Raw genomic sequence first — 26150 nt, forward strand, 5'->3', positions numbered from 1 at the left:
CCCCCTGCTTTGTCGGGGCACCACATGGTGGCTTTTGGATGCAACCCAGACATTCTGCGTTTTCTTTCCTGTAATTGGAAAAGAGGGTTACCTCAGCAGGGAGCTTTCATGCAGCCTAGGGGCAGATCTCAAGCAAAGGATGAGAGAACTCCCTGATGCTCAGCGATAAGATCTTTCCTCTAACTGGCTTCCCAACATAGCTAAAAATATACCACACAAGGAAAGAGTATCCACTCAGGGTGCGCCCTCATGCAAATGAGAGCGGGCCCTCACTGTGAGGGTAAGTGATTAGAAATGCTTTTTGATGCTGAAAACTGAAAAGGACAAAAAGACAATGGAGGTGAAAAAATTTAGGAGCTGGCCGTGAGTAGCTAAATGGCTAAATTTGAGAAATAAGGAAGATATTTCCTCTGGCCAATTCTCCTTGTGAGATTCTTGAATATAGGAAGGCAAAAACAGCTCCTTTCACAACTGTAAACAAACTGTGACTACTACATAGTCAATCACAGGAAGTATATGGTAAAGTCTAAATACTATGTTAAGTACTGTTGACTTGTATTCATTCAATAGATACCCACGACACACAAACCACGGACAACAGTCTGTGATATAGGCAGAATGGGTCTTTAACGGACGTTTAATAAATGGTGATAAACCATATTCAATAAAAGATCCTTCAATTTAATTTGATTTCTTACAAAATACACAGACCCTCTAACTTACAGTCTTCCCTTGAAAGCAAGCGTTCATCATTTGAAATAATGCCCTCTGCCCCTACAAACAAACCATTTTAGTATCAGACCAAGTTTTAGAAATTTTTATAATCTCGTTATATTTTCCCTCACCCGTTCCTACTTTTGCCAAGTGATCCACTTATTTTGCCTCTCGGTTTTTCCAGATAAAGTAAACAACTTAATCTGTGTGGTTCAAACAGATGCCACAATTGAGCCCGGCAGGTAACAGTAAATAACTCCAAAAGGGAAAGGAGGCAAGTAAACAATGAAAAGCTATAAGTCCTTTCATGTTAACATTTTATTTAAACCAGTACAAGCACCATGCTTAACAGAAGACTGTCCAAAATAAACATGCAATATGAACTCGCACAGACTGAAACCACAGCTTCAGAAGTTGTGCCAGCTGTTGATTTTGTTAAACGATGACAGGAAACTGTTAAAATTCACAAGACTAAACCATTAATGTTTCAAGCCTCCTGAATGAGATTACATTGGACCACCTAAATCCGTGGGAACTACCCTGGCATGTTAGTGATCTCAAACAATATTCAAGTAATTACACGTGTATGAACTATACTCCAAAAAGCAAGAAAACACAGTTTCTATCACAACCTTAATGTAGTTGTTTTAAATATCATAGGAAGATGATCACTGATTTGAAATGTCAAATGGCATAATAAGAAACAAGTTTCTCAAGAATATTCCACTTGGGGGCACTGATGTTAAGTGGCCTAAAAGAGTTACATTTTTCCAGAAATACAAAATAAGATTCGTCCAGAAATGTTTGAGACACTTCTTCACATAAGTTGTAAAGGCTCAAATTCTGTAGATTCCAGTATTATCAGTCTATTGAACAAACAGGGAAAGCAACCATACTAAGAATATTTGAATTGATAGATTACGAGTTACTCTCTACTTCCACCACATATCAGCATTTAAACTCTTATGAAAATATCTTTTCATCACTAGTCCACATTATGGATTAATGACATTGCTCGTGTTTTAAGGTAGTCCAGACATATTTTTAAGAACCCCTTCCTTACTATCTATATGAGTGGGGAACAAAGACAGCCAAATTTAATTTGGCAATAAACTCCTTTAACTGGAAAATTTTTAAAGTGTCAGACCAGGATACAGTTTATGGCTACGTTCGACTCCTGAAAATAGGAGAAAAAGGGAGAGAAAAGTGCTGACATTTTGCTACAAAGATCATTTAGTAATGACAATACAAAATTCAGCAACACCCTCTTAAACAAGAGTATGTTTAACTGCACTAGGCATTTAGTAAACTTTTTAGAAATAGACAATTTGAACATTTATTTTAGAAGTCAATTAAACAAAAACAGCCAGTCAAACAACTTTTTTCCTAACATAATTGCTTCAATACCAGAACAAAGTGAATACTATTCAAACTCTTTGACATTTTGGAATTTCAGCATAGTCACCTGAGAACAGTTTTCTTCATATGTCATTTATGTTGCCACAAAAATCATACTAAAAAACATGTCAGTTCTATTTTGACAACATTAGATGCTATGCAGAACTTATACAAGGCCAACAATCTCAAAACTAATGGTGACTTAGAAGACCATGAAGGAGGTTCCCAGGAAAAAAGCAGCTGCCAAAAAGGAAAGATAAAGTTTGAAGGCTGAATGGGAATGGCTGTACCAGAAATGGAATGTAAAAACTGGAATTAAAAAATCTGGAGTTACTATTAGGGAGAAGGCAGAAAAAGAGATTAAATAGGAAATATACTTAAAAAGAACAATGCAAAATTTGGTTAGATGAAAGGGAAATATATATAAAAAACAGAGAACACTCTAGGACAAGGAATCTATAACTCTCCCTATAGGACCAAGGAAGTGAAAAAAATGTTCTACTGATTCCCTAGCCTCATCTATTGTCTTGCAAAAATACACGTTATCGATAAGGAGTCAGACAAGCTCAAAAAAGCATGGTTTATCACAGCTCTTTGTCCCTGTTAGAGAAAAGGGGAGCTAAGAGTTCTGTGTATGGAGGTCAATATTATCTGACATTATGGAGGAACTTCCAATTAAATTAAAAAAACAACAACACCACCTAAAACATGCAAGACAAAATAAGGAACCTCACTAAAAAATACATTCTTGCAGCCCTAGATTCTCTTATTGCTGCGAACCTGATGAAACAAAGTATCATTTCCTTCATTCAAAAACATTAGAAGAAGTGTCCAGTCACTTGGATTACATATGCATTTCTGCAGAATTATAAGCATTATTCTCCAATATCAAAATAGCTGTTTAAAGAATTCTTAAACTTCCTGGATGAAGTTCTCTCTCTCTGGAAATTGGAATAAAGAACCCTTCCCATTCATTAACCAAAACAAATACCCCCTCTAGCACTTCCTCATCTCCAACTAACTTCCTATTGCTTCCTGTTTTTTAGATTAGTGAAGCCAAACAGTGTTGGAATAGAAGATTCAATATTGTGAAAATTCCAACTATCTTCACCTCTTTATTAAAGTTGGCACAGAAACCTTAAAAAAACGCAAAGCACATATGAATGGGAGATACGCCAACATTAAAAAAAAGCCTTGGGCCTCCCTGGTGGCGCAGTGGTTGAGAGTCCGCCTGCTGATGCAGGGGAAACGGGTTCGTGCCCCGGTCTGGGAGGATCCCATATGCCGCGGAGCGGCTGGGCCCGTGAGCCATGGCCGCTGGGCCTGCGCGTCCGGAGCCTGTGCTCCGCAACGGGAGAGGCCACAACAGTGAGAGGCCCGCATACCGCAAAAAAAAAAAAAAAAAAAAGCCTTTGCTAGTTTTGAAATGATTAAGATATTCTTAATAAAAGAATTCACTCACCAAATCTGGGTAGTCTTTAGAGTCTCAAGACCTTTTATCAAATTAATGTCAAGATAATCTTAAACAGTTACTCATATGTTTTTAAAGTACACTATATATCAGAATCCTTGCTTTAAAAATGTCAAGGATGCCATCATCTAACAAGACAGGTATCCAGTTTAGAATATCTTCTGACATTTAGGATGTAAGGTCAGATTTCTATTGACGTGTTAATGTTATTAACTATGGCCAAGGTTTTACGATAACCATTTTTTTTCCTATGGCACAAAACTAATCACAAATATGCCCCAAATTATAACTCTCAACTGCCATATATTCACCAATCCAAGTGGATAGTTGGAATTTTTAAAATATCAAGTTGATTTTATTACAAATTTCAGATACACATATTAGAAAATTGTTCTACTTGGACCCTTTACAAAAGTATTAATTTCACCAAATCTGGAATACTGGCAGTGTAAGAGTCTTAAACTAAATTCAAAGCTAACAAATCAAAGGCACAGTATTAACACATGTAAAATAACTAGTATTCACAGGACAACATTAAGAGGTGCTTTATAAATAAAGTGTTATTAACCTAGATTCAAAACTATCTAGAAATGACACAACCAGGAATGAGACCCTTAATTAGTTACAATCCATCAATTTCTAAGATTAAAATGCTATTTTCCATAAGAAGAGAACCTAATAGTCATAACTTTATTATAAAATCTAACTTCCAGACCTTAAGAACAAGCAATTGATGAAAAGTTTCTGGACTTGATTAAAAGGATATAGAAAATTAAGAAGGCATGGAATTGATGAAAAATGCTTGTAATGCAGATTATACTATAATAAGTTATTATTCATGGCTCAAAATTGGGTCACTCAAGTCTTTTATCCCAAATTGATTTCAAAGATTTGACAAGTGATAATATGCTATTTTCATATATAAACTGCTAATATCCAGTATTTGTCAAAAGGAGGCAACTGTTGTCTATCACAATCTAATACCCACTTTCCAATGGTGTCTGTAAATAGTAACAAATTCTGAACCATAAGTTGTAGAAATTAGTCACAAGAGTGCAAAAAGTCCCTGGAGAGAAGTAGTCCACCTAACAATTACAAATATAAGGAAACACTTTACAAAGTTTCATTACTATGAAGATGATTTCCCCTTTGTTCAAACTTTGAACAAATGAAGAATTTTTCTTTACTGCAGGTAACAAACTGTAAATAACAGTGCATTTTTAGGCATAAATAAGTATTTATGTCTGGTTCCAGTATGGTCAGGTTAATACATAAATACTTTAGAAACACAGAAGTTCACATTAGTGGAAAAATCCAAGTTTCTCACGTAACCATTCTTCAGTTAGGTCTTCGGTATTTCTTATTTCAAATACCTTAAGAAAAAAATCAAATATTTTGTATATTTGAGTATTAAATACCAAATTCTCCTTCCTTTCATGTTGGTCATGACTTAATCTGTGTAAATTAGATATACCTTTACGTTTCTTTAAGTGCTAGGGCCTCCGTTACCAAAGTTTAGCAATCAAGACAGCATAAAATCAAAACTCTTAAAAGCACAAATCTACAAATGTTCTGAAAGAGTAGCTTTGTAAATATTACCCACTAAAAGAGAGAGCCAAATATACACACTTAAAATCAATCCAGTTAGGAACTGGAAGAACAGGTGCTGATCCTCCACAAGTGGAGGAAATACCAGCTGTTTCCATAAGGATAGATTAGTGGTCCACAGCCACAAATCTCTAGCCAGAATCTGAACACACACAGGCCCAGAAAGTATAACGGCTATAAAAAGACAATGTAATAGAGCAGAAAGGATGCGATTTGAGGCCAGATGAAAGTTTGAATCCTAGCTCTGAAATGTATTAATATACAACCCTAGGCAAGTCATTCATCCTCTGAACCTCAGTTTTCCCAGCTAAGAACAGGAGTTTCACCATCAACTTACAGAGTTGTGGTGAGGATTCAATCAGATTATTTGTAAAAGTAACTTGTAAATTGTAATGCCTTAATTCCAGCACTTTAGGGCATGCCTAGGGTTAGAACAGACATGAGCCTGTTAACAGAGCTCCTTCCTAACCACCCAATCCCCTTAGAGCAACTCCAGCATATTCCCGTGGTCCAAATGAGGATAAGTAGTGTCTATAAGTTGCTGGTATCAATGACAATCATGTGGGCTAAAGGGAAAAAGCAGAGGGCACTTAAAAGCATCACCTGGGTTGATAATTAAGCACCCAAGGGGAAAACCCTGATGCTCTCCTTATAATAAAACCTGAAAGGAAATATTATTTAATACCATTCCAGTGATGTAAAATTCTGTTTCAAAACGTTAAATGTATATACTTTTTCAACTCAAACTAATGCATGGAAGTTAAAGTTTGAAAGCAAGTACCACTCTTACCTTTAACCTTCAAAAACGCCATAAAACAATGGGAACATGTTAAATCTTGAAGCAGGTGTCTCATATGAAACAGAATGTTCTAACTTAATAAAGCTAATACGTATCCTTAAAAATTTAATTTTAGATTTGGAAACAATACAGTTAACTGCATAGCATGGAATTCTTGCACAGAATTTGGTTCATTTATTCTATGGTCAAGGGCCCAGAGAAGCTTCAAATGCTGCATTTATCTACTAGAAATTACATTATGGAAGATGAAAAATTCTCAATAGATTGAGTAGTTTTCTAAAGCTGCCTATATTCTGAATACAAGTTCTTGCAATCAACTTATAATTTTCATTCCAAAAACACACTTTTGGTTAAAGACTTCTATCACTCTATTTCCAACTAATAAAAAGCTCTAGTTTACTTCTCTGTTCTAAATAACTTTCACCTACATAAAGAAATACTTAACTCTTCAGATTACTTGGGTATTGCTCTATTTTCAAAGGGAAAAAATTGTCTCAACAAGTTAGTCAAATATAAATATCACCTTGGTGAGTTCAGCTGTTTGGACTAGCTTATTCTTACTCCCAGCATACATCATCTGCTGTTCAGGCTTACATCCTGGAAGAGACAGATCAGAGTAGAAATGAGACTTAAATTTTGAAAGAGTGATGAGTTTTCATTATTTACTTTATAAAAATGACACATTTAGGATTTCCTATGCTATCAGGTTTACAAAAACTTCTGTCTAGATGTGTAAAGGCTGTATTTTGAGTCTTACACTGCATACTGCCTGCACAAAGAGAAACAACTATATTACTAATGAACAAGGCTTTAGGTCAGCAAAAATAAATGAGGCTAGATCTCTAAAGATCTTGACTTTTAGAGCCTTGCAAATACTTTAAAACTTTTCAGCACTTAGTTTTGACGGTAAATATCAAGATCAGTTTTACAGAGGCCTAATATACATAGGTTTGGGGATGTTGTTGGGTCAGTAGTGTCAGGAGATTAACTCTGAAAAAAGGTTATGGTCTGTTTACATATTAATTAAAAAACAGACTGCAGTATATTTTAAGTGCTACATAAGTGATACAAATAATAAAGTTCAGGGAGGAGTTCAGTGAGCAGAAACTTTCTTGTGGGCTTGAATGGTGGTGGCAGTGGGAGTTCTGGTGATAATGGATACTTTAAATACCAATTAGCCATTTTAATATCCAATGTAAGCTATTCTGGGACTATTCTCAAGATTACAGGCATATCACTGGTAACTACTATTTTAAAGATAAACACCAAATATATATCATAATCCTACACATAGTTCACATACTTATAAAATTAAAATACAGAAGAAAATGTACTTTTGATATTTTAAAATGTCATTACATTTCGAATTCCTTAAAACGTCTGTACAATTTGACCTAACTACACTTCTAGGAATCGATCCTCAGAAAAGCAAGTTCTAAAAGATGATGCTTTACAGTAACTTCTTTTTAGGGATGCACTCGTGTGTATGTGCGTGTGCACATACTGTAATTTAGGTTATTCAACACTTTTCCTCCTTAAAATGAGCATAAAATTTGTCTAGTATAAAAATGGTTTAAGGGGCTTCCCTGGTGGCGCAGTGGTTGGGAGTCCACCTGCCGATGCAGGGGACGCGGGTTCGTGCCCTGATCCAGGAGGATCCCACATGCCGCAGAGCGGCTGGGCCCGTGAGCCATGGCCGCTGAGCCTGCGCGTCCGGAGCCTGTGCTCCCCAATGGGAGAGGCCACAGCAGTGAGAGGCCCGCGTAACGCAGAGAAGAAAAAAGAAAAAAAAAAAAAAGGTTTAATTTGATCAGAACCAAATATGCACTATTTAAAGAAATTCACTTACCAACAGGACTGGAGAAAATAAAGCACAGAGGGTATGAAACTCTTCCATCATCATGTTGATACTTATAACTATACACAATGAAGGTTTTTCTCAAGTTAAGGAAACTAAAATTACCACTCTGTTTGAGACAAGTACTTATCAACAAAGTTCTGAAAGAAAACACGCACCAGGGGAGCTAGTGGGTGGCTAATTTCTATCCTATCCATTTAGGCCACACCTACATTATTCATTATCTTTCCACAAAATTATAAATGGGCCCCCCAAAAAGTTATAACATCTTATACTCTCTCACAAATAAACTTATTAAAAGTATAGATTTAATATGGATTTTTTTCTCTTTCTCAATTTTTATTATAAACATGTAATAATAAAAGGAACTTTTAAAAAATAATATTAATTTTTTGGTTCTTTTCCAATACGAGCATACATTTTATTGAATAATTTGGTCATGATCATGGTGAAGAAAATTTTGTAAAATATGCCTTTTAAAAGTTGAACAAACGGGGCTTCCCTGGTGGCGCAGTGGTTGAGAGTCCGCCTGCCGATGCAGGCAGGGGACACGGGTTCGTGCCCCAGTCTGGGAAGATCCCACATGCCGCGGCGTGGCTAGGCCCGTGAGCCATGGCCGCTGAGGCTGTGCGTCCGGAGCCTGTGCTCCGCAACGGGAGAGGCCACAACAGTGAGAGGCCCACGTACCGCAAAAAAAAAAAAAAAAAAAAAAAAAGTTAAACAAACGAACTTCATAAATAAAATGGTGGCCACTTAAAAAAACAAATCTTTCTAAAGCACTAAGAAAAGGATATCGAGGTTGTCGTTCAGGTAGTTCATCTTTAAGTTCATCTGGTGAAATGCCCTGGAACCATAAAGAAAACAACTTTTAAACATTTTCTTACCCATAAATTCTTAAGAGATATACCAAGCACCTATTCTACTAATAGGTATAAATTCATAACCTCATACCACAACATAAAATTTTATTTTACTAAATTGTACATAAGCTGAGGTTATTAAAACCTCAGTGCAATGAAAGCCTACTCCAGCCCACTCAGTTTAGCTCTGTGTATTAACTAAACATGGGGCTGAGAGGCAGAGTAGTCTATGCTCATGTTCCAACTGTCAGGAAATACTGAGTGAGGTAAGCCAACTCCTCAGAGCAACAACAATATCTGATTTAGGGGAAAAAAGTTAATTTCTTTTCACTCTAAATTAGTTACTTAACTTGATACACTAAACACTTAGGTTAAAGGGCTTTAGTTTTTAATTACTGGCCAACCAATTTAGAAGCAAGTTATAAAGTTGATTCAGTTTTTACCAGACATATAGCCCTAACTTCTACTACTTATTACCCTGGATTTCATTAATGTTTTATGGACGGTGATTATATTAGCAAGACAATGCACTACACAATAATTAGCACATGCTTTTCATGCATAATGATCATGTCTAAAGGTTTAGAACTCGCTTTAGAAGTAACTGTAACTAATATAGCACCTTTGGGGCAATAATAATTGCTTAACGATAAAACTATATTTAGCTGATCCAACAAACCTCAAGCTCTTCATCCAGAACCACCAGGCGTTTATCCTTATCAATTTTCACTAAAATAAAAATATAGTATGAGTAAACTGTGATTCTGATGTGACTTGATCTACCAACCCGCAGAGTCCTAGCCCTTTTTTTGGCATCCAAAATTAAAACAGGAAGAAACACAAGCATAAAACACAAGCTTGACTCTACAAGCAGTCAGCATTTAAAAGCTTTTACCCAGAATTCCCAGCACCTAATTTGCTAATTTAGAACTTTATGTCAACTCCTTACATTTACTGTGTATATGAAGAACTTCATAACTCAAATGCACTTCCTAGATGATAAGAAAAGGTCTGAAAAGGTCACTGTGACTGAGACTGGTTTATTGCACTTGGTTAGAATTGCAAGCGAAACGTGGACCAAGGGTCAGGACAGACAACCGCCAGATTGCCAGCTTCTCCAGAGTCAGGATTTCATGGTGCAGTAGGAGTATTCTGAGAAAGTGAATTACCAAATAGTAGTGATAGCTCTATTAAAATACATGCAACAGAGCCCAAAGTCAAACTGAAATATGTTTAGATAATCTATGCCTGTATTCTTTTCCATTACTCTGAAAAGTTATCCAATTTTTTATTTTGCACTAATTTCATAGTAAATCCTGTGAGACACAATATGATCTCAAATAGCTTTACTCTTTGTGGCAAAATGGCACTGACACACATTGTCACTTTTAAGAACTGTATGCCTACGTTGTAGTGTTTGTTTGTAAAAGAACCATAATTCAACAAGCTGTCACCACCTCATTAATTCACATCTGCCAGATGCATCTCTGTTAACAGTATATAGAGTTTTACATTCTCACCCCCTCATCCTTCCTTTATCTTTCTAAATCACTACCCACATATTAAATGTTACCTAAGAATATAAAAGATATCTGCATAACATCACATACAGTTCACAGTGGAAGAGGCAATATACAAATCATTCTTTCTACTGTCAAAAGTCAGTGACACTTAAAAGTACTCTCCATGAAACTAGAGTTCAAGTCTACAATTGAATTAAGACCTCAAATCACTTTGAACATAATGCTGAACTGTACCACTTTAGGTGTAGGCAAAGGTGTCTGTCTGGGGATGAATGGCCAGGCTATTTTTAGTCTCCTGAGAAGTTAAAGGATGGGGTTGGATGGGTCACTACAAATGACCAAGTGACCAAGAAGATGATCATCTTCTCCAGAGCTGTGTAGGCAGCTGAGGGCGGAGGTAGGACACTCTGCCTCTGTTCTGTGACAGTAGCTGTTATTTTTTAAAGTGACAGATGGGGGCTGGTGGGGGGGGAATTAAAACTGGAGGAGGTAACTTTCTAAAGGTTCAGGTTATTCGATGTAGCTATAGGATAAAGCCAAACTCCAAACTAAGGCCATGTAATGGAGACAATCGCTTTTAGCTTACTTATAATGGCAGCATTGTTCGTCTCTTTGCGAAAACGAAACTTTCTCAGCTTTTCCACTAAATCTTCAGCAACATCACAAACTACCAAAGACTCACTCTAGAAAAGAAAAAAAATCATGTTATCAAATGCCATGACTTCAATATACATATGTACGTTAAAGTTATAAAACCTAGTATCTTTAAGAAGGTATACTGACACCTACAAATGTCGTAATTACGTGAAAGTATTAACGTGAAACACATGAACACTTAAAGAGCTTTTACATCTACCAAGCTTTGTATCTACATTATTAAATTATACACATTTGTTCATCTTATATGTTGGGTATACTTTCTCTTTGGCTACTAAATATCTCAAAGAACTAGACACATAATAATGTGCAATTTCATCAGAACTGTAGAGGAAGGGAAGAATAAGGTAAAAGTCAAGCATCATTGCTGTTATAAAGTATAATATTTTTGCACTATGCAGCAAGAACAGGAAAATCATCTTATTACACTTAGAGTTAGTAAGGCCTTAGTTCATTTTTGAGTCTCACAACTATGAAAAAAAATTAAAAGAAGCAAAAGTATGAAAAATAAACCATAAGAGTAAAGACCGATTACATTTTATATCTTAATTAAATGACTACAGGGATCAAAAAAAAGGAGCCATTAAGAATTATGAAAGCAAAACCAGATGAAACAAATATAAACACTCAAAGAACCTTTTATAAATTATGAAAAAATATTAGAAACTCTTCTCCAGAAATCTGGCAAGGAAATTATCAAAAGCACTCTTTTTTTAGTGGTACAAATGCACTATTGATTGCAAGCATGTGGATGGAAATCTTTTTCTTTAATGTGTAAACTTTGAACACATACAAAAGTAGAGAATAGTATAGTGAAATCCTATGCACTTAACACTCAGCTTCAACCATTATCAACACATAGCTAATCTTATTTCAGCCAAAACCCTCAATACTGCCCCCATGGACCGTCATATAGGAAAGGCCCAAAATCATTTTAACTATAAATATTTTAATATGTATTAATAAAATGACAGTATGTGCCATTAAAAACATAAGGACAATAACATTATCTCACCTAAAAAAAAACTAATAATAATTCCAGTGAATTATTCAAGTAGAGTTCAAAGTTCAAATTTCCCTATTGTTTTAATTTTTTTTTTCTTTTTTAACAGTGAGTTTGATTGAGTCAGGTTGCAAACAAGGTCCACATTCTTTGGTCTCTTCATCTATGGGTCTCCCCGCACCACCCACTTCTTCAGAAAATTAAAAGAGTTTTGAGATGAATGCCAAATATATCTCATTACAATCCAAAAGAATTAAGGCTTCAAATTTTAAGTTAAAAGGAAAATTTAATAAAAGCCTGCTTTTTCATCCTGTGTTGGGTAAATAAGAGCATATGTTACAACAGTAAATAGCTATCAATTTTAAGTTGTCCTTTAAATTCATAACACTGGTAACATATAAGTTACGATATACCATAGGATGTGCTATTTATACAATTAGAAAGTACATCCCACCAATACATATTAGCCAATAAATTAGGCTCCTGCAGGAGTCATGTATGTCCATCCTTTTAGTTCTCTTTAGAGAAAGAAATGCTAAGTCATATGGAGCTTCCTGAAAGCAGTATTCAAGCCTAGTCTATTTTTTCCTATCTTTCAAGAAAGAGATATAAATCAGAAAACTAGAATTTCCAATCTTTCATCACCAAAGATAGAACCCTTTAGTAGAAACTAATAAATACTTTAGATTTTTGTAGGCAAAGAGCAATTTCTCATGAGTCTTATCTTACAGTTCTGATACCCAGAGCTGCTTGTGCAATCCTGACACTCTAAGAACAGTAAACCAAGTGAAAAACATGCTGTGCTTTAATCTATACTGCTTTTTTTCTTCATTTTCACCCCTCCCAATACCTTAATAAGGCCAAAAACTCCTTCCTACAAGAAAAAGGACCACGGCTCAGCCAACTCTAATGCTTCCAGTCAATAGAAGCATTTAAAAATCAGTATAACACCCTGAAAACAACACTATATGGTAAATATTAGCATACAAAGTGGAGAATTGAACTCAAGTGGTCATTTATTGGATAATCCACACAATGAACATTTAATGAGCGTCAGCACGTGCTAAGTGCTAGGGATACAATGATATAAAATAAATAGATTAAAACTATGGGCCCCTCAAGGAGCTTATAAAGTCTATTAGAAAACAGACGTACATCAAAATCATCAGGTAAAAAAATATACACTTGTTTGTACCTAGGATAAGAGCTAGAAAGGAGAGAAACTTGATGCTATGAGAACTTATGACTAGTGGACAACGGCATGGTTACAGGAGACTTGCCTGAAAAATGCATCTAAAGGACCAAAACTGCCTATGTAAAAACACTTTGATTAAAGTGAGCACAGCACATCTAAGATAATGAAAGGCCAGTGTGACTCAAGCACAGAGAACGAGCTGTAACACGTACAAGAGGAGGTTGGCAGGGGCTGGACCACATAGGGCCCACTGGGTCATACTAAGTATTTTGGTCTCTATCCTATGAGCAAAGGGAGACCACTAAGGTGTTTTAAGTAGGTGGTGACAGGGAAAGTGATCAGATTGCATGCAGGAAACAGGCAAAGCACCTGGATGAATAGACCAAGACTAGTTAACTGACAAGTCTAGTCCAGGTGAGAGATGAAAAGTAGCTTAGACAGACTGATGAGGATAAAGAGAAGCAGGTGAATTCTGTTAATAATTGTTAACGTGTATTAAACGCTATGAGAAAACACTGTGCTATGTACTTTACATGGATCTCTCTTCATCCTCAAAACAATCCCATTAGATGGGTATTATATTATACCCAATTTGCAAGAAACTTATTAATAAGATTTAGAGAAGTTAAGTATATTCCCCAAAGTTATGCAACTAGGGGAGCCAGGACTCAAGCCAGACAGCCTGACTTTAGCCCACACTTAGTCAGCACAAAGGAGCTGGTGACAGCCAATACTAGGAGGGGTGGATTGGTAAAAAAAAAAAAAAAAAGGTGACTCCTAAGCTTTTTGGCTTGTCTAAGACTTAAACAGTGCTACCTTTCACTAAGTTAAGGAACACTGAGGAACACCAGGTTTGAGGGGAAAGAGATGAGTTCTATTTTGGACAAACTGAGGGGGCTTTGAGGCACTCAAGTGGGGAAAAGCTTCCCAGGGGATGTTAACTAAATAGTGGGATATAAATATCTGTGCTGGATCTCAGAAGCAAGGTCTGCACTACAAATTCACAAGTCATTTACATATAGGTAAGTGGTAATTGAAGCTATGAGTGTAGGTAAGAAACGAAGGAGAAAAAAATACAGAATGTTAAATGAAGCATTAGAATGGAGCCTAGGACTCCTACTTGTGATGTACAGGATAGGAGAAATGCATGGGACACAGACAGACCAACAGGAGACGACTAGGAGAAAAATCAGTTCTGGATCCTAGAAGCCAAGGGGGAAGCACGAGGGAAGAAAATGCTTCAAAGAGGGGAGCGTGATCAACACCCAGAATGCAGCTGAAAGGTCAGGAAACATGAGAATTGAAGAGTGAGTCCCTTGGAATTAGTGACCAAGACAAGATCTATTCGATGGAAGTGGGTTGAGCAATGAGTGGGAGGTCAGAGAATAGAACAGTGGGAGTTTTGTGTTTTGCTTGTAATTAAAGACACGAGAAGCATATTTTAAAACCCGATGGGAAAGATCCAGGACATCCTCGTTGGGTAATTAATTTAATTCTACACTTTATTTTTGAGTGCGGGGTCGAACCCATACGAGACGGAAGCCAGAACCCCCAGACCACGCAAAACTAAGCTTTTGACACTTACTTTAAGGCCAAGGGCCAAAGCACTGAGTCAAAAGATTTCCAACTGCCATAACTCGAAGAAAGCAAGGATAAGGAGAAATCCTTAGAGGCAGGCCAGGGGAAGGAGGAAAAAGAAACTAAGGCGAGGCCGAGAGGTTGGAGTCAGAATTCGAGCCCTCCCCCGCAAAGGCGGCCAGGCCGAAAGTGCTCGGCGTCCACCGGCCCCTTGGGCCTGGCCCGGGCCCTGGGAGAAAAGCCGGCGTTTGGGGGAGCCCTCGGCTGGGCCAGACCCACGGCCCCTCCGACCCTTCAGAGCAGCAGCAGCTAGAGCCCTCCATCCAGAAGGACCGGTGAGAATCACCCACCCCCGCTGGCCGCACCCTAGTCGCCAAGCCCGCTGGGCGGTTCGACCCCGGGCCCGGCAGGAGGATGCTGCCCTTATGCGAGGCGGCAGCGTCCGCGGACGGAGGCCAAGACTCAGACTGTGGGTACCCACCAGCAGCCTGGCCGGAAGCGGCCGCCGACCCACTCCGGGCGCTGCCCGCCGAGACCGGTTCTGGCAAACAGGAAAGCCCGGCGGGCTGGCCCAGCCCCCCGGCCGGCCCCCACCCTCCCCAGCAGCAACTCACCATTTTCCTTCCGGCCGTCAGCAGCCTTTCGCCTTCCCTCGGGTCCCTTTAAGAATGGCACGACTGCCGCCTCCCTTCCTGCCCGGCGCCTGGCAGAGCCGCCCCCACCAAGCTACGCGGCAGCGGCAGGCCGGCACGTGATGGTGGACGGCGGGCTGCGCGGATCAAAATTAGCCGAAACGCGAGCGCTCGCTTGCTCTTCAGCCACTCTAGGGGAGGATGCCCTGTCTGATTGGGAGTGGGCGACCGTGCCAAAATACACTCTTAAAACTCAAGCTAGTTTTTGCTTCCTTTTAACTTTCCTCAAGCTCTGAGATCAATTTCCTGGTGACATGATTAAGTCAACGATTTCAGTGGTAAATGTGTGCGTTAACCCTGGCTTCCCTCCCACCCTTTCCGGAACCCTACCCCCGACTCCCACCAGCTTCTGGGACTTGGTTAATACATTTCTTTTCTCAATGGTGTTTATTTATTGAAGTATGATTGAATGATGATTGATGTCTAGATGAGTGCTCTCATCTAGAGCCGTTGTCTAATCGCGCATTAAGAAGTTTCTGTAGGAGGTGCCGACTTACTGGAGCAAGTTTACTTTTGAATGTGATGGGGAAAGTAGTTTAGAAGAAGTAAGGTTCGAACTCAGAATTCATACAGGTGCCTCCAATGAAAGAGGCTGCCTGAGGCAAGATCTCACGGTGTTTACAGCTTATCCCCAACTGCTAGCATGATGCCCCGTCCATAGTAGATGCTCAATTCATATTTGCCGAAAGAGTGAAAGAAGCAAAGAAAAAAAAATTCCAGAACATGCTCCCACTTCCATCCTTCTTCATTAGTATTAGACTGAATTATTAGAATTTTTAAAGTTTGTGTTTAATATTAAATTTAATGAATTGTTAGCATGTTAGTAAGTAGCATTAAATCAGAGTTCAAAATATATAAATTAATTTGAAACGATACCTATGTTTTCTCATAAGTTAGAAAACTAGAAGGATTAGCTATAAGAAATTCCACAGCTCAACTACATTCTCTTAGTGATCTGCCCCCAAGCCCCAGTACTTTTTACTATGACAAGGGAACTGGTAAATTTGACAGGTAGTACCATATAAGAAATGGTGGAAGAGAAAATGATTTTTACTGGTCCATGAACAGTTATATTAGACTTTTTTTTTTTTTTTTTTTTTTGGCTGTGTTGGGTCTTCGTTTCTGTGTGAGGGCTTTCTCTAGTTGCGGCAAGCGGGGGCCACTCTTCATCGTGGTGCACGGGCCTCTCACTGTCGCGGCCTCTCTTGTTGCGGAGCACAGGCTCCGGACGCGCAGGCTCAGTAGTTGTGGCTCACAGGCCCAGTTGCTCCGCGGCATGTGGGATCCTCCCAGACCAGGGCTCGAACCCATATCCCCTGCACTGGCAGGCAGATTCTCAACCACTGCGCCACCAGGGAAGCCCCGTTATATTAGACTTTCACAAAGATTCTCCCCCACCCCCATCTTTTCCCATCTCTTCTCTCCACCTACAGGAGGAATTGGAGGGAAAAGTGAGAAAATTAACATTTAGATGCATGACATTTCATCTGGTAAATAGTAAAGCCATTGTTTTCCTCTTTCATGTTGTTCTTTTAATGTTTCCTAAATGTTAATGGCTATGAAATGGGCTGGTCTCATGTTAGACCCAGAGAGGTTGGGCAGAGTAGTACACTGACAAGAAAAGGACAATGATGAAAATGTGATTTATTTTATTATGTGGGAGGTGTAAAATGAATACAGACTATGTACAGAAATTTTACTTGAACTCAGTCTGTAGAATATTCTTTGAACCAGGAAAAAAAATTACATCTATTTTAAATGAGGTTTGGGAATGCTGTTCGGGCTTGGGTTATTCTGAGGGGGAAAAGTTCTAACTGTTTTCTATCACTTTTCTGCCTGGGTAGCCCCTATTAAAAACCCAAGAACCTATAAATACTAAGCTGTGTTGAGGTCATTGAAATGTGTTTTATCTCAGGGAAGCATTTGACGTCAAGACAAGATCAGGGTCGAAAGGAAAGGAGTATTCTAATTAAAAATCGAGGGAAGATCAGAATTAGAATAATCTTTTCTGGCCTGAATTTTTCTAAGTCCTCCATTCTCTGTATTGGCAGCCATGCTAAAGTGTTTCTATTATTTACATATTCATTCAGGCAACAAATAGTTATTGAGGACCCATTGGCTCTGTCCTGGTGCCAAGATCCAAAACAGACTAAAATCCCTACCATCCTAGAACTAACATTCTAATGGGGGGCGGGGGAGATAACAGACAATAGCACAGTAAATTAGTAAATATTATAAGTTAGAAGGTGAACTGTGCTGGGGGAAAGAATTGGAAAAGGGAGATTGGGAGTGCAGGGTATGAGGGATTTTTATTTTAAATAGGGAAGTCGTCCTAGTCTTCACTAGGAAGGTCATGTCTGAACAAAGATTTGAAACTGTGGGGATTAGGCATGTTGATATCTGGAGGAACATCCCACACAGAGGGAATAGCACTGTAAAGGCCCTGAGGCAGAAGCATGCATGTTGTTACAGGGGACAAAACAGCAGTCAAATGACTGGAGTGAGTTGTAGGCGTGGTCAGAGGGATTAGAGGGCTGGATTCTGTACAGCCTTGGAAATCATCACAAGGGCATGCCCTTGGAGAGATTGAGCAGGGGAGTGACATGACCTGTTATGCATTTTAGCAGAATCATTCTTTTTAACAATTTAAAAAAATTAATTTATATTTTTAATCTATTTATTTTTGGCTGCTTTGGGTCTTCGTTGCTGCGCGTGGGCTTTCTCTAGTTGCGGTGAGCTGGGGCTACTTTTCGTTGCGGTGGCTTCTCTTGTTGCAGAACATGGGCTCGAGGCACGCGGGCTTCAGTAGGTGTGGCACGCGGGCTCAGTAGTTGTGGCTTGCGGGCTCTAGAGCACAGGGTCAGTAGTTGTGGCGCAGGGGCTTAGTTGCTTTGTGGCATGTGTGATCTTCCCGGACCAGAGCTCAAACCCGTGTCCCCTGCATTGGCAGGTGGATTCTTAAGCACTGCGCCACCAGGGAAGCCCCTAGCAGAATCATTCTGACTTCAGTGTCCTTCTAAAAGGATCCTTCTGTTGTGTTAGACTGTAGGGATAAAGTGACTTCCAGAGCCAGCCAAGATGAAGTAAGTTGCAGTCTTTCTCTCCCATTAATTACAACTAAAAGCTCTGGAGAGAATATCAAAAACAACTACCAGAGGACTCTGAAGAGTAAATAATAGCAAAATAGCTAGTGGATTGAGAAAGGAAGTGTTTTGATCACCTCTTCTTCATCCTGTTTGTGAGGGAGGGATTCTCTCCCTAGGATTATGGAGATGGCTGAACACACAACACCCAATACTGGACAGGTGAAATTGACAGCAGTTTTTTAGTCACATACACTCACAGTCTGGGGGAGGGGAACACCAAATGTCATGCCCTGGGGAACAGAGTGAACAAGTAGAGGCTGTGGGGGGCAGGCTTTGTAGCATCAAGAGGGTGAGGTGCCCCCTGGTCCTGCAGGAGGATGTGACTGGCTTATTTGAATAATTCCAGGAGCTGGAAGGAAACTGAAACCCAGTACTCAGGGATAAGCAGGCACTGTGCCTGGTCCCCTTGATAAGGAGGGTTATTTGGCTAGGGGACCTTGTCCGTGGGAGAGGAGTGGGGATAGAAACTCACAGTTAGGTCGTTCCCGATTTCACCAGATATCAAGGCAACACATAATATTACACCTTAATTTTAGGCCTTACACAGCAGGAACTCAGAACTTGACAAATGACTGGTATTGTGCTGGTAAGTTTTCTAGTTCTTTTTCCTCCTTTACTGCCTGACTTGAGAGTGGTCTGAATCAGCAAAGCAGCGACAGCAAAACCTCCAAAAGGAACCCTTCTAGCCTGGGGATGGCGAAAAGGGGCCCCTGGGAAAGGAGAGTGTAGAAGGAAACTCCCTTTTTCTTCTCCTAGCCCTGCCCTGAGGGCAACACCAATCAAGTTGGCACTGTTACAGTAGGGCAGGGGCTCAAGCACCTAAAACGTGAGAGAAAATCCATTTTTCTGCATAGAGGAATTTGGAAAAAGGTCCCTGTTATACAAAAATTGATGGCGGTATCCCAATTATTTTTTTTCTCCCTTTTCTCTTGTCACTTTACCTGAAGGACAGGCTCAGTCACGCAGACTGACACAGCAGTGTAGAGGGCAAATATTCTGGAAGCTCCCCATCTTTCAGGCCAGAAGAACGGGGAAAGGGGTCTCTGGGAGTCAGAGGGTGTAGAGGAAATCCTGAAGAGGAGAGACTGGGATTGACACTGGGCACATACCCAAGTTCCATATGTGCAGAACACACCCCCAGGAGCATGGCAAAGACTTTGAGAGCTTAACTACAAGATAAACCACTGCCAAGACTCAGATTAAGCCCAGAGTGGCTCATGTGATGAACAGACCCAAACAGCATAGTAAAGACGTTGCAAATTGAGCTGCCATTCTGTATCCTGGTTGTGGTGATAGGAACTGTACACCAGACATAATGAATATTTCTGTATTTAAATTAAAAATTAAATTTTTAAAAAGTAAAAAAAAAAAAAGAAGAAGAAGAACCAACTGTGGGAAATAGAGAAGCAAGGAAACCAGCCAGGAGACTATTGTAGTAATCCAGGGAATACATGGCCTGGACCAAGGTGGAAACAGTGATTTGGTGAGAAGTGCCCTAAGAAGTGCCCTAAGTTCTAAAAAATTCTTAGAACTACTAAGAATTTTCTGTATAAGGGTTTCTCAACTTCAGAAATATTGACATATGGAGTTGGATAATTCCCTGTGGTGGGTAGGCTGTGCTGGGCATTGGGGAGTGTTTTGCAGCAACCCTGTCCTCTACCCACTAGACACTAGTAGCCCCTCAACCAAAATGTGGCCAGACATTGTCAAATGGTGTCAGGGCCCAAAAGTGAGGATTCACCCCCAGTTGAGAATGGCTGTTCTAGGTGAATGCCTTAAGCTTTGGGCCACAGACTAAGCACCACATTAGTCATCAGTGTCGGCTCAGTTGGAGCAGGCTTCAGGTGGGCTCCTAACACTTAGTACATACAGATGACAAAAGCCCAACATCGAAGACCATGAAAGTTTTTTTTACTAGAGGGACTTGGAAGTTCGATGGGCTACAAAAGGTTAGGTTCTGCCAAAGGACTATAAGATTTTTCACAGTTCCTGTCATCTATGAGATCATACCTAAATTGCACATTCATTCAATTCTGTTGTGCAGTGATTGTCTCAAAGTTTGAAACTCAAAGTCATGATGCTTATCATATTCCTCTTGGTGTCTCCAAAACAGAGATAAATTTGACCTTCCAGGAAATAATGTGGGAGATAGAAAGTCCATATAAAATGAATGAAGGGATTGGCAGCTCCAAGAAAAATGTATAAAAGAAATAATTTTTAAAAACATGTTAATATTTTTAGCATTTCTAATGAGACCTTCTCCTTGGTCACCCAGAAGTATCTATTAGCCTCAAAGGATAAACAGAACCGTGATGTCAGGAATGCAAAAGAAAGCAAGCAGCTTTTGACTACTAAAATAGGATTTTTGAATCCCAAGAAACACAGTAGTCTTGAAAAAGCCAGACACTACCAAGGGAGAAAGGTTTTATAAAATTGTAAAGCTCCATTAACATTTGAAAATCCAGACCTTGGCAAAATTAAAAGTGGCATTTGATATATGCCATATGGTAGAGAAAACTGAGGCTATGACATAAGGAAAGTACCTGCTGAGGGTAGGAAGGAGAGAAAGTCTCCCTTCTGATCTGGAGCAGCGTGGGAAGAAGAAGGGGCTTGGGCGGGGGGCTTCCCTGGTGGCGCAGTGGTTGAGAGTCCGCCTGCCGATGCAGGGGACACGGGTTCGTGCCCCGGTCCGGGAGGATCCCACATACCACGGAGCGGCTGGGCCCGTGAGCCATGGCCGCTAAGCCTGCGCGTCCGGAGCCTGTGCTCCACAACGGGAGAGGCCACAACAGTGAGAGGCTCACGTACTGCAAAAAAAAAAGGGGGGGCAGTTAAACTTGAAGAGACTAAGATAACTTTAACTGATAAGTTTAAGCTCCCATTGTCCTCTCCCTTTCACCCTTCCACTATTCAGTGGGGTGGTTATTCTAGAGCAAAATTACATCAGTTATAGATAATAAAGAAGAGCCATTCTTTCCTTTTATGTGAGAGTTACTCTTTTTTTAGCCTAATAAGGTATTTTGTGCTGCCAGGTTACTTTCTGGAGAAGAACCCCCTCCCACTATCCCTCTCCTTCTTCTGTAAACAGGTGTTGAGGGGCTACAAGACATAAGCTAGGTGCTGGTGGCACACACATCCATTAGGTGTCATTCTTGCCTGCAGGGAGCTGGGGACCTGTAGGCCAGATGGACTAGTGAGCAGATGCTTTCACCAAGGTCAGGGGGACCCCATATAGATCCACATTGGGTGCTATGGGAGAGGCATCTCTCCAAGAGTTGGGAAGTGTCTAGGAAGGCTTCCCAGAGAAGGGAACTTCAGAGCTGAGTCTTAAGAATGGCTAAAAGTTCGCCGGGAGAGGGAAGAGGAAAGAAGAAGGGCTTTTCAGGCAAAGGGAAGAGCCTATGTACAGAGCTGTGATGACTGATTTGATGTGTTGACTTCTCCACATATTGCTCAGATGAAACATTACATCTGGGTATGTCTGTGAGGGTGTCTCTGGATGAGAAGAGCACTGAATCAGTGCACTTGGCAAAGTAGATATCCCTCCCCAATGTGGGTGGGCATCACCCAATCCGTTGAGGGCCTGAAGAGAACAAAAGGCAGAGGAAGGATATCGCCCCCCACCCCGCCCCCTTTTTCTTCCTGATTGCCTGCTTGAGCTGGCACAGTGGTCTTCTGCCCTCCAGCTTCGCTGGATTACTCGACCAGCTTCGCTGGCCCTCCAGCTTATAGACGGCTGAACTGACTGTGGGAATCCCTCTCTCCCTCTCCTTCTCCCCCTCCCTCTCTGGAGAACCCTGACTAATACAATGGCCAATTCTGAAATCTGCAAATAGTTTCTTTCACTGATTTCAAAATTCATTTCCTCCCAACACTTTAACTTCTCTGAAATCAGGATGCAGCTAGCAATCGTGGCATCTTACAATTTTGTTCTTGGTGATACCTAAAGTAAAGGTGAGGCTTAAAGCACCCTAAAGTGAATGAAGTTTAAGTTTGGGGGCCACTTGCTTGCATAGGCCCCTTCCAAGGCCTTACAGTTAATTTTGTATTTGTGATTTTGTATTCACCCTCCTAGAATGGGCCCCGCAAATGGTATGTGCTTCAGGCCTCACATACCTGCATCTCTAATGTATTTTAGAAGACTGGTAATTCAATAGGTCTAAGATTTGTATTTGGAGGGAATGAGGGAAGGGGAACAGGGATGAGTGGTGAGAGATTGGAGATTTAGGGTCTAATTTCAGTGAATGACAGCTACATCCACTCATCTGGTAGAAGAAGCCAGAAACTTCAACTCCTGCTACTCTCATGCCCCATGTCCAATGCATCATTAGGTCCTGTATACTTCTTCTGTGACAAGAGTTCTCTCCTTCAAACTCTGTTTCCTCCTTCTGTAAGTAATAGAGCCTTCTAGTTTTAGCTGGACACACAGCCACCCTGAACAAAGACTGTATTTTCCAGCCTTCCTTCCAGTTAAATTTTGGCCAACAGAATGTGTCGTATATCCTTAGAGTTTCCTTAAATTGAAATGGTGTCTCATTCTTCCTCTTTTTCCTCCCTCTTGCTAGCAGGAATCTGGACATGGTGGCTGGAGCTGCAGCAGGTATCTTGGACCATGAGGTGACCTTAGGAATGGGGGCTACACATAGTGGAGCAAAATAGAAGCCTGGGTCCCTTGCACTGTGAAACATTGTATCAGTCCTGCATTACCTACTTCTGGATTTTCACCTGAAAGAGAAATAAACTTCTATCTCAAGTAAGATACTGTTATTTATTTATTTATTTAGTCACTCACAGTTGAAATCAGTTCTAACTAATAATCCACTTCGCTGCAAGTCCTCATCACTTTCCTAATCAGAGTTACCAATATTTCTTCTCTGGACTTTTGAAAGAATCTATTAATTGGTATCTCCATATTCACTTATATCCATCCCAGCCTCCTTCCGATAAGTTTTCTACACAATAGCTAAAGTGATTGATTTAAAATGCAAATAGAATGTCGCTCCCTATATTAGTCTGCCTGGGCTGCCATAATAGAATACCACAGACTGGGTGGCTAAAACAATAGAAATTTTCTCATAGTTCTGGAGGCCAGAAGCCCAACATCAAGGTGCCAGCAGTCTTTCTGGAGAGAATTCTCTTCCGTGGTTTTTAGACACCTGCTTTCTTGCTGTGTCCTCATATGGCTTTTTCTCTGTACAAACGTGCACACAGAGAGCAATCTCTGGTGTCTTGTCTTTTTTTTTTTTTTAAATAAGTACACGAGTCCTATTAGATTAGGATCCCACCCTTATGACTTCACTTAACCTTCATTACTTACTTAAAGGCCCTATCTTCAAATACAGTCACATTGTGGGATTAAGGCCTCAACATACAAATTTTGAGCGGGGGGACACAATTCAGTCCATAAAACTCTCTTCTTCGGTCATATCAGTGGCTTCTCACTGTTCTTAGGTTATTTGAGTAGTTAAAATGGCAAGACTCGTGTATAATCTGGGCCCTACCTATGTCTCCATTTTCATCTCATAGCATGTTCCTCCTCCCTCTCCATGCTGGCCTTTCATTTTCTCAGGTATGCTATGATTTTCCCACCACAGGGGCTTTGCTCATGCTGTAGCTTCTGACCTAAATGCTTTTTGTCCCATCCTGTCCCTTTGTCTGGTAAACCTCTCTGCATCAGCTCTCAGGTCAACCATCTGTTCTTTAGGGAAGCCTTCCTTGATCTTCCTTATATTCCCCATTTCCTCATTATTTACTCTCATAGCTCCATGTACCTTTTGTTTTGTTTTGTTTTGTTTTGTTTTTGTGGTACACGGGCCTCACACTGTTGTGGCCTCTCCCGTTGCAGGGCACAGGCTCTGGACGCGCAGGCTCAGCAGCCATGGCTCACGGGCCCAGCCGCTCTGCGGCATGTGGGATCTTCCCGGACTGGGGCACAAACCCGTGTCCCCTGCATCAGCAGGCGGACTCTCAACCACTGCACCACCAGGGAAGCCCCATGTACCTATTTTTAATAGTAGTTATAATTTTGCCTTTATATTTTGTTCAAGATTCTTTGGTTAATGTTTGTCTTTTCCATTAGATGATAAACTCCATGAGAACAGAAATGTGTCAGTTTTTGCTTATTATTGTAACCCTATTGCTTTCTACAGTGTCTGGCACATATCTGACCCTCAATAAACATTTTCTGAATGAATAAGTAAGAGGTAAGTGGGAGCTGGGTCATGGAGAGATGGGTATGCTAAATAAGGAACTTGGAACTTCCTTCTCAAGGACATATAGCATGACAACCAAGAATTTTTGGCAGTGGAGTGAAATACGACCTGTTTAAAAATATATATGTGTGTTAAAAAAAAGTTTGCCAGCACTGTGTAGAATGTACTAGAAAGAATCTATGTTGGAAATAAAGTTACAAGTTTCAATGGTTGTAGCAGTTATCCAAGTGGAAAATAAGGGCTTGTGTTAAATTTGTGTCAGTTCCTGTTCTTTTTTCTGAGAATTCTTTGGTGTGAGTCAGGTTGGGTCTATTTCTCCACTGCTGGTTTGGGATTTGGCTTTAATAGCCTGGCTAGTGAATTATCCTTGTTCATCTGTTTTCCATCTTCCAATATGTTGCTGCTGTTATTTTATTTCCTGTTCTTCTTGTTTTTGTTGATTTATTTTTTAAATCCCTTTGATGTAGTTTTAGTGGAGTTTTGGGAGAGAGCAAACTTACAGGCATATGTTTAATATACCACTTTCACTTGGAACTCCTTACCTTTTTGTTTTCATTATGAAAATTCTTTATTGTTTATTGAAATAAAATTGCCTTTCACATTAGCCAAGATTTTGTTTAGTGACAATATCAAATGATGACAAAACCGAGGATAAAGCGGAGGGAACATAAATTGGTACAACATTTCTGGAGAACGGTGTTTCTTCAAAGGCTTAAGACATACATACTTTTTGAACCAAAAGTTCCACCTCTAGAAATTTATCCCAAGGAAATTATTTAGCTTTAAGAATGTCACTGCAGTGTTGTTTTTAATAATAATAATAAAAAATGTCCAGGGCTTCCCTGGTGGCGCAGTGGTTGAGAGTCCGCTTGCAGATGCAGGGGACACAGGTTCGTGCCCCGGTCCGGGAAGATCCCACATGCCGCGGAGCGGCTGGGCCTGTGAGCCATGGCCGCTGAGCCTGCGCGTCCGGAGCCTGTGCTCCGCAACGGAAGAGGCCACAACAGTGAGAGGCCCGCGTACCGCAAAAAAAAAAAAAAAGTCCAACAATTGAGGGCCGATTAAATAAACTACATAAGTTCACAAATCCTATATGTAGCCATTAAAAATTACGTTGTTGGACAAGAGAAGCCTCCTTAATGAGAAGCCTGCGCACCACAACGAAGAGTAGCCCCCACTCACCGCAACTAGAGAAAGCCCGTGCTTAGCAACGAAGACCCAATGCAGCCAAAAATAAACAAATTAATTAATTAATTTAAAAAATTATGTTGTTGAACCAAGCTTCTCACACAGTACCTCTCCAGAGAATACCCAATACATTGTCATTCACCAAAGGATAAGTGAAGCCACAGGACAAATTTAGCTCATCTTCCTCCAACAGTAATTTTACTGGTGATTTGGGAGTGTGGAGGGACTACTAGTTATCTATCTCTAGG

At 40.1% G+C, this 26150-nt stretch overlaps 1 protein-coding gene across 1 annotated transcript; it reads right to left on the reverse strand.

Moving 5' to 3' along the window:
* Positions 1 to 1014: 1014 nt before the first annotated feature.
* Positions 1015 to 15413, reverse strand: GMFB (glia maturation factor beta). The gene is made up of 8 exons (XM_082617800.1): positions 15279 to 15413; positions 10818 to 10914; positions 9388 to 9437; positions 8643 to 8692; positions 7840 to 7922; positions 6514 to 6587; positions 3523 to 4956; positions 1015 to 3305 (listed from the first exon to the last, which is right to left on the reverse strand). Exons 1-7 carry the CDS (start codon positions 15279 to 15281, stop codon positions 4885 to 4887), a joined length of 429 nt encoding a protein of 142 aa, XP_082473926.1. The 5' UTR covers positions 15282 to 15413; the 3' UTR covers positions 1015 to 3305; positions 3523 to 4884.
* Between the last annotated feature and the right edge of the window lie 10737 nt (positions 15414 to 26150).

This window comes from Mesoplodon mirus, assembly GCF_964341445.2.
Source record: "Mesoplodon mirus genome assembly, chromosome: 4".
NCBI classification, from domain to species: domain Eukaryota; kingdom Metazoa; phylum Chordata; class Mammalia; order Artiodactyla; family Ziphiidae; genus Mesoplodon; species Mesoplodon mirus.

Bases quoted from the DNA above. Each gene is read 5' to 3' on its own strand.
- GMFB (XM_082617800.1), bottom strand. The intron at 9,438-10,817 runs GTAAGCTAAAAG...TTTTTATTTTAG, and splicing joins GAACAATGCTGCCATTATAA to TGAAAATTGATAAGGATAAA. The intron at 6,588-7,839 runs GTAAGTGAATTT...TGTCTCTTCCAG, and splicing joins TATTTTCTCCAGTCCTGTTG to GATGTAAGCCTGAACAGCAG.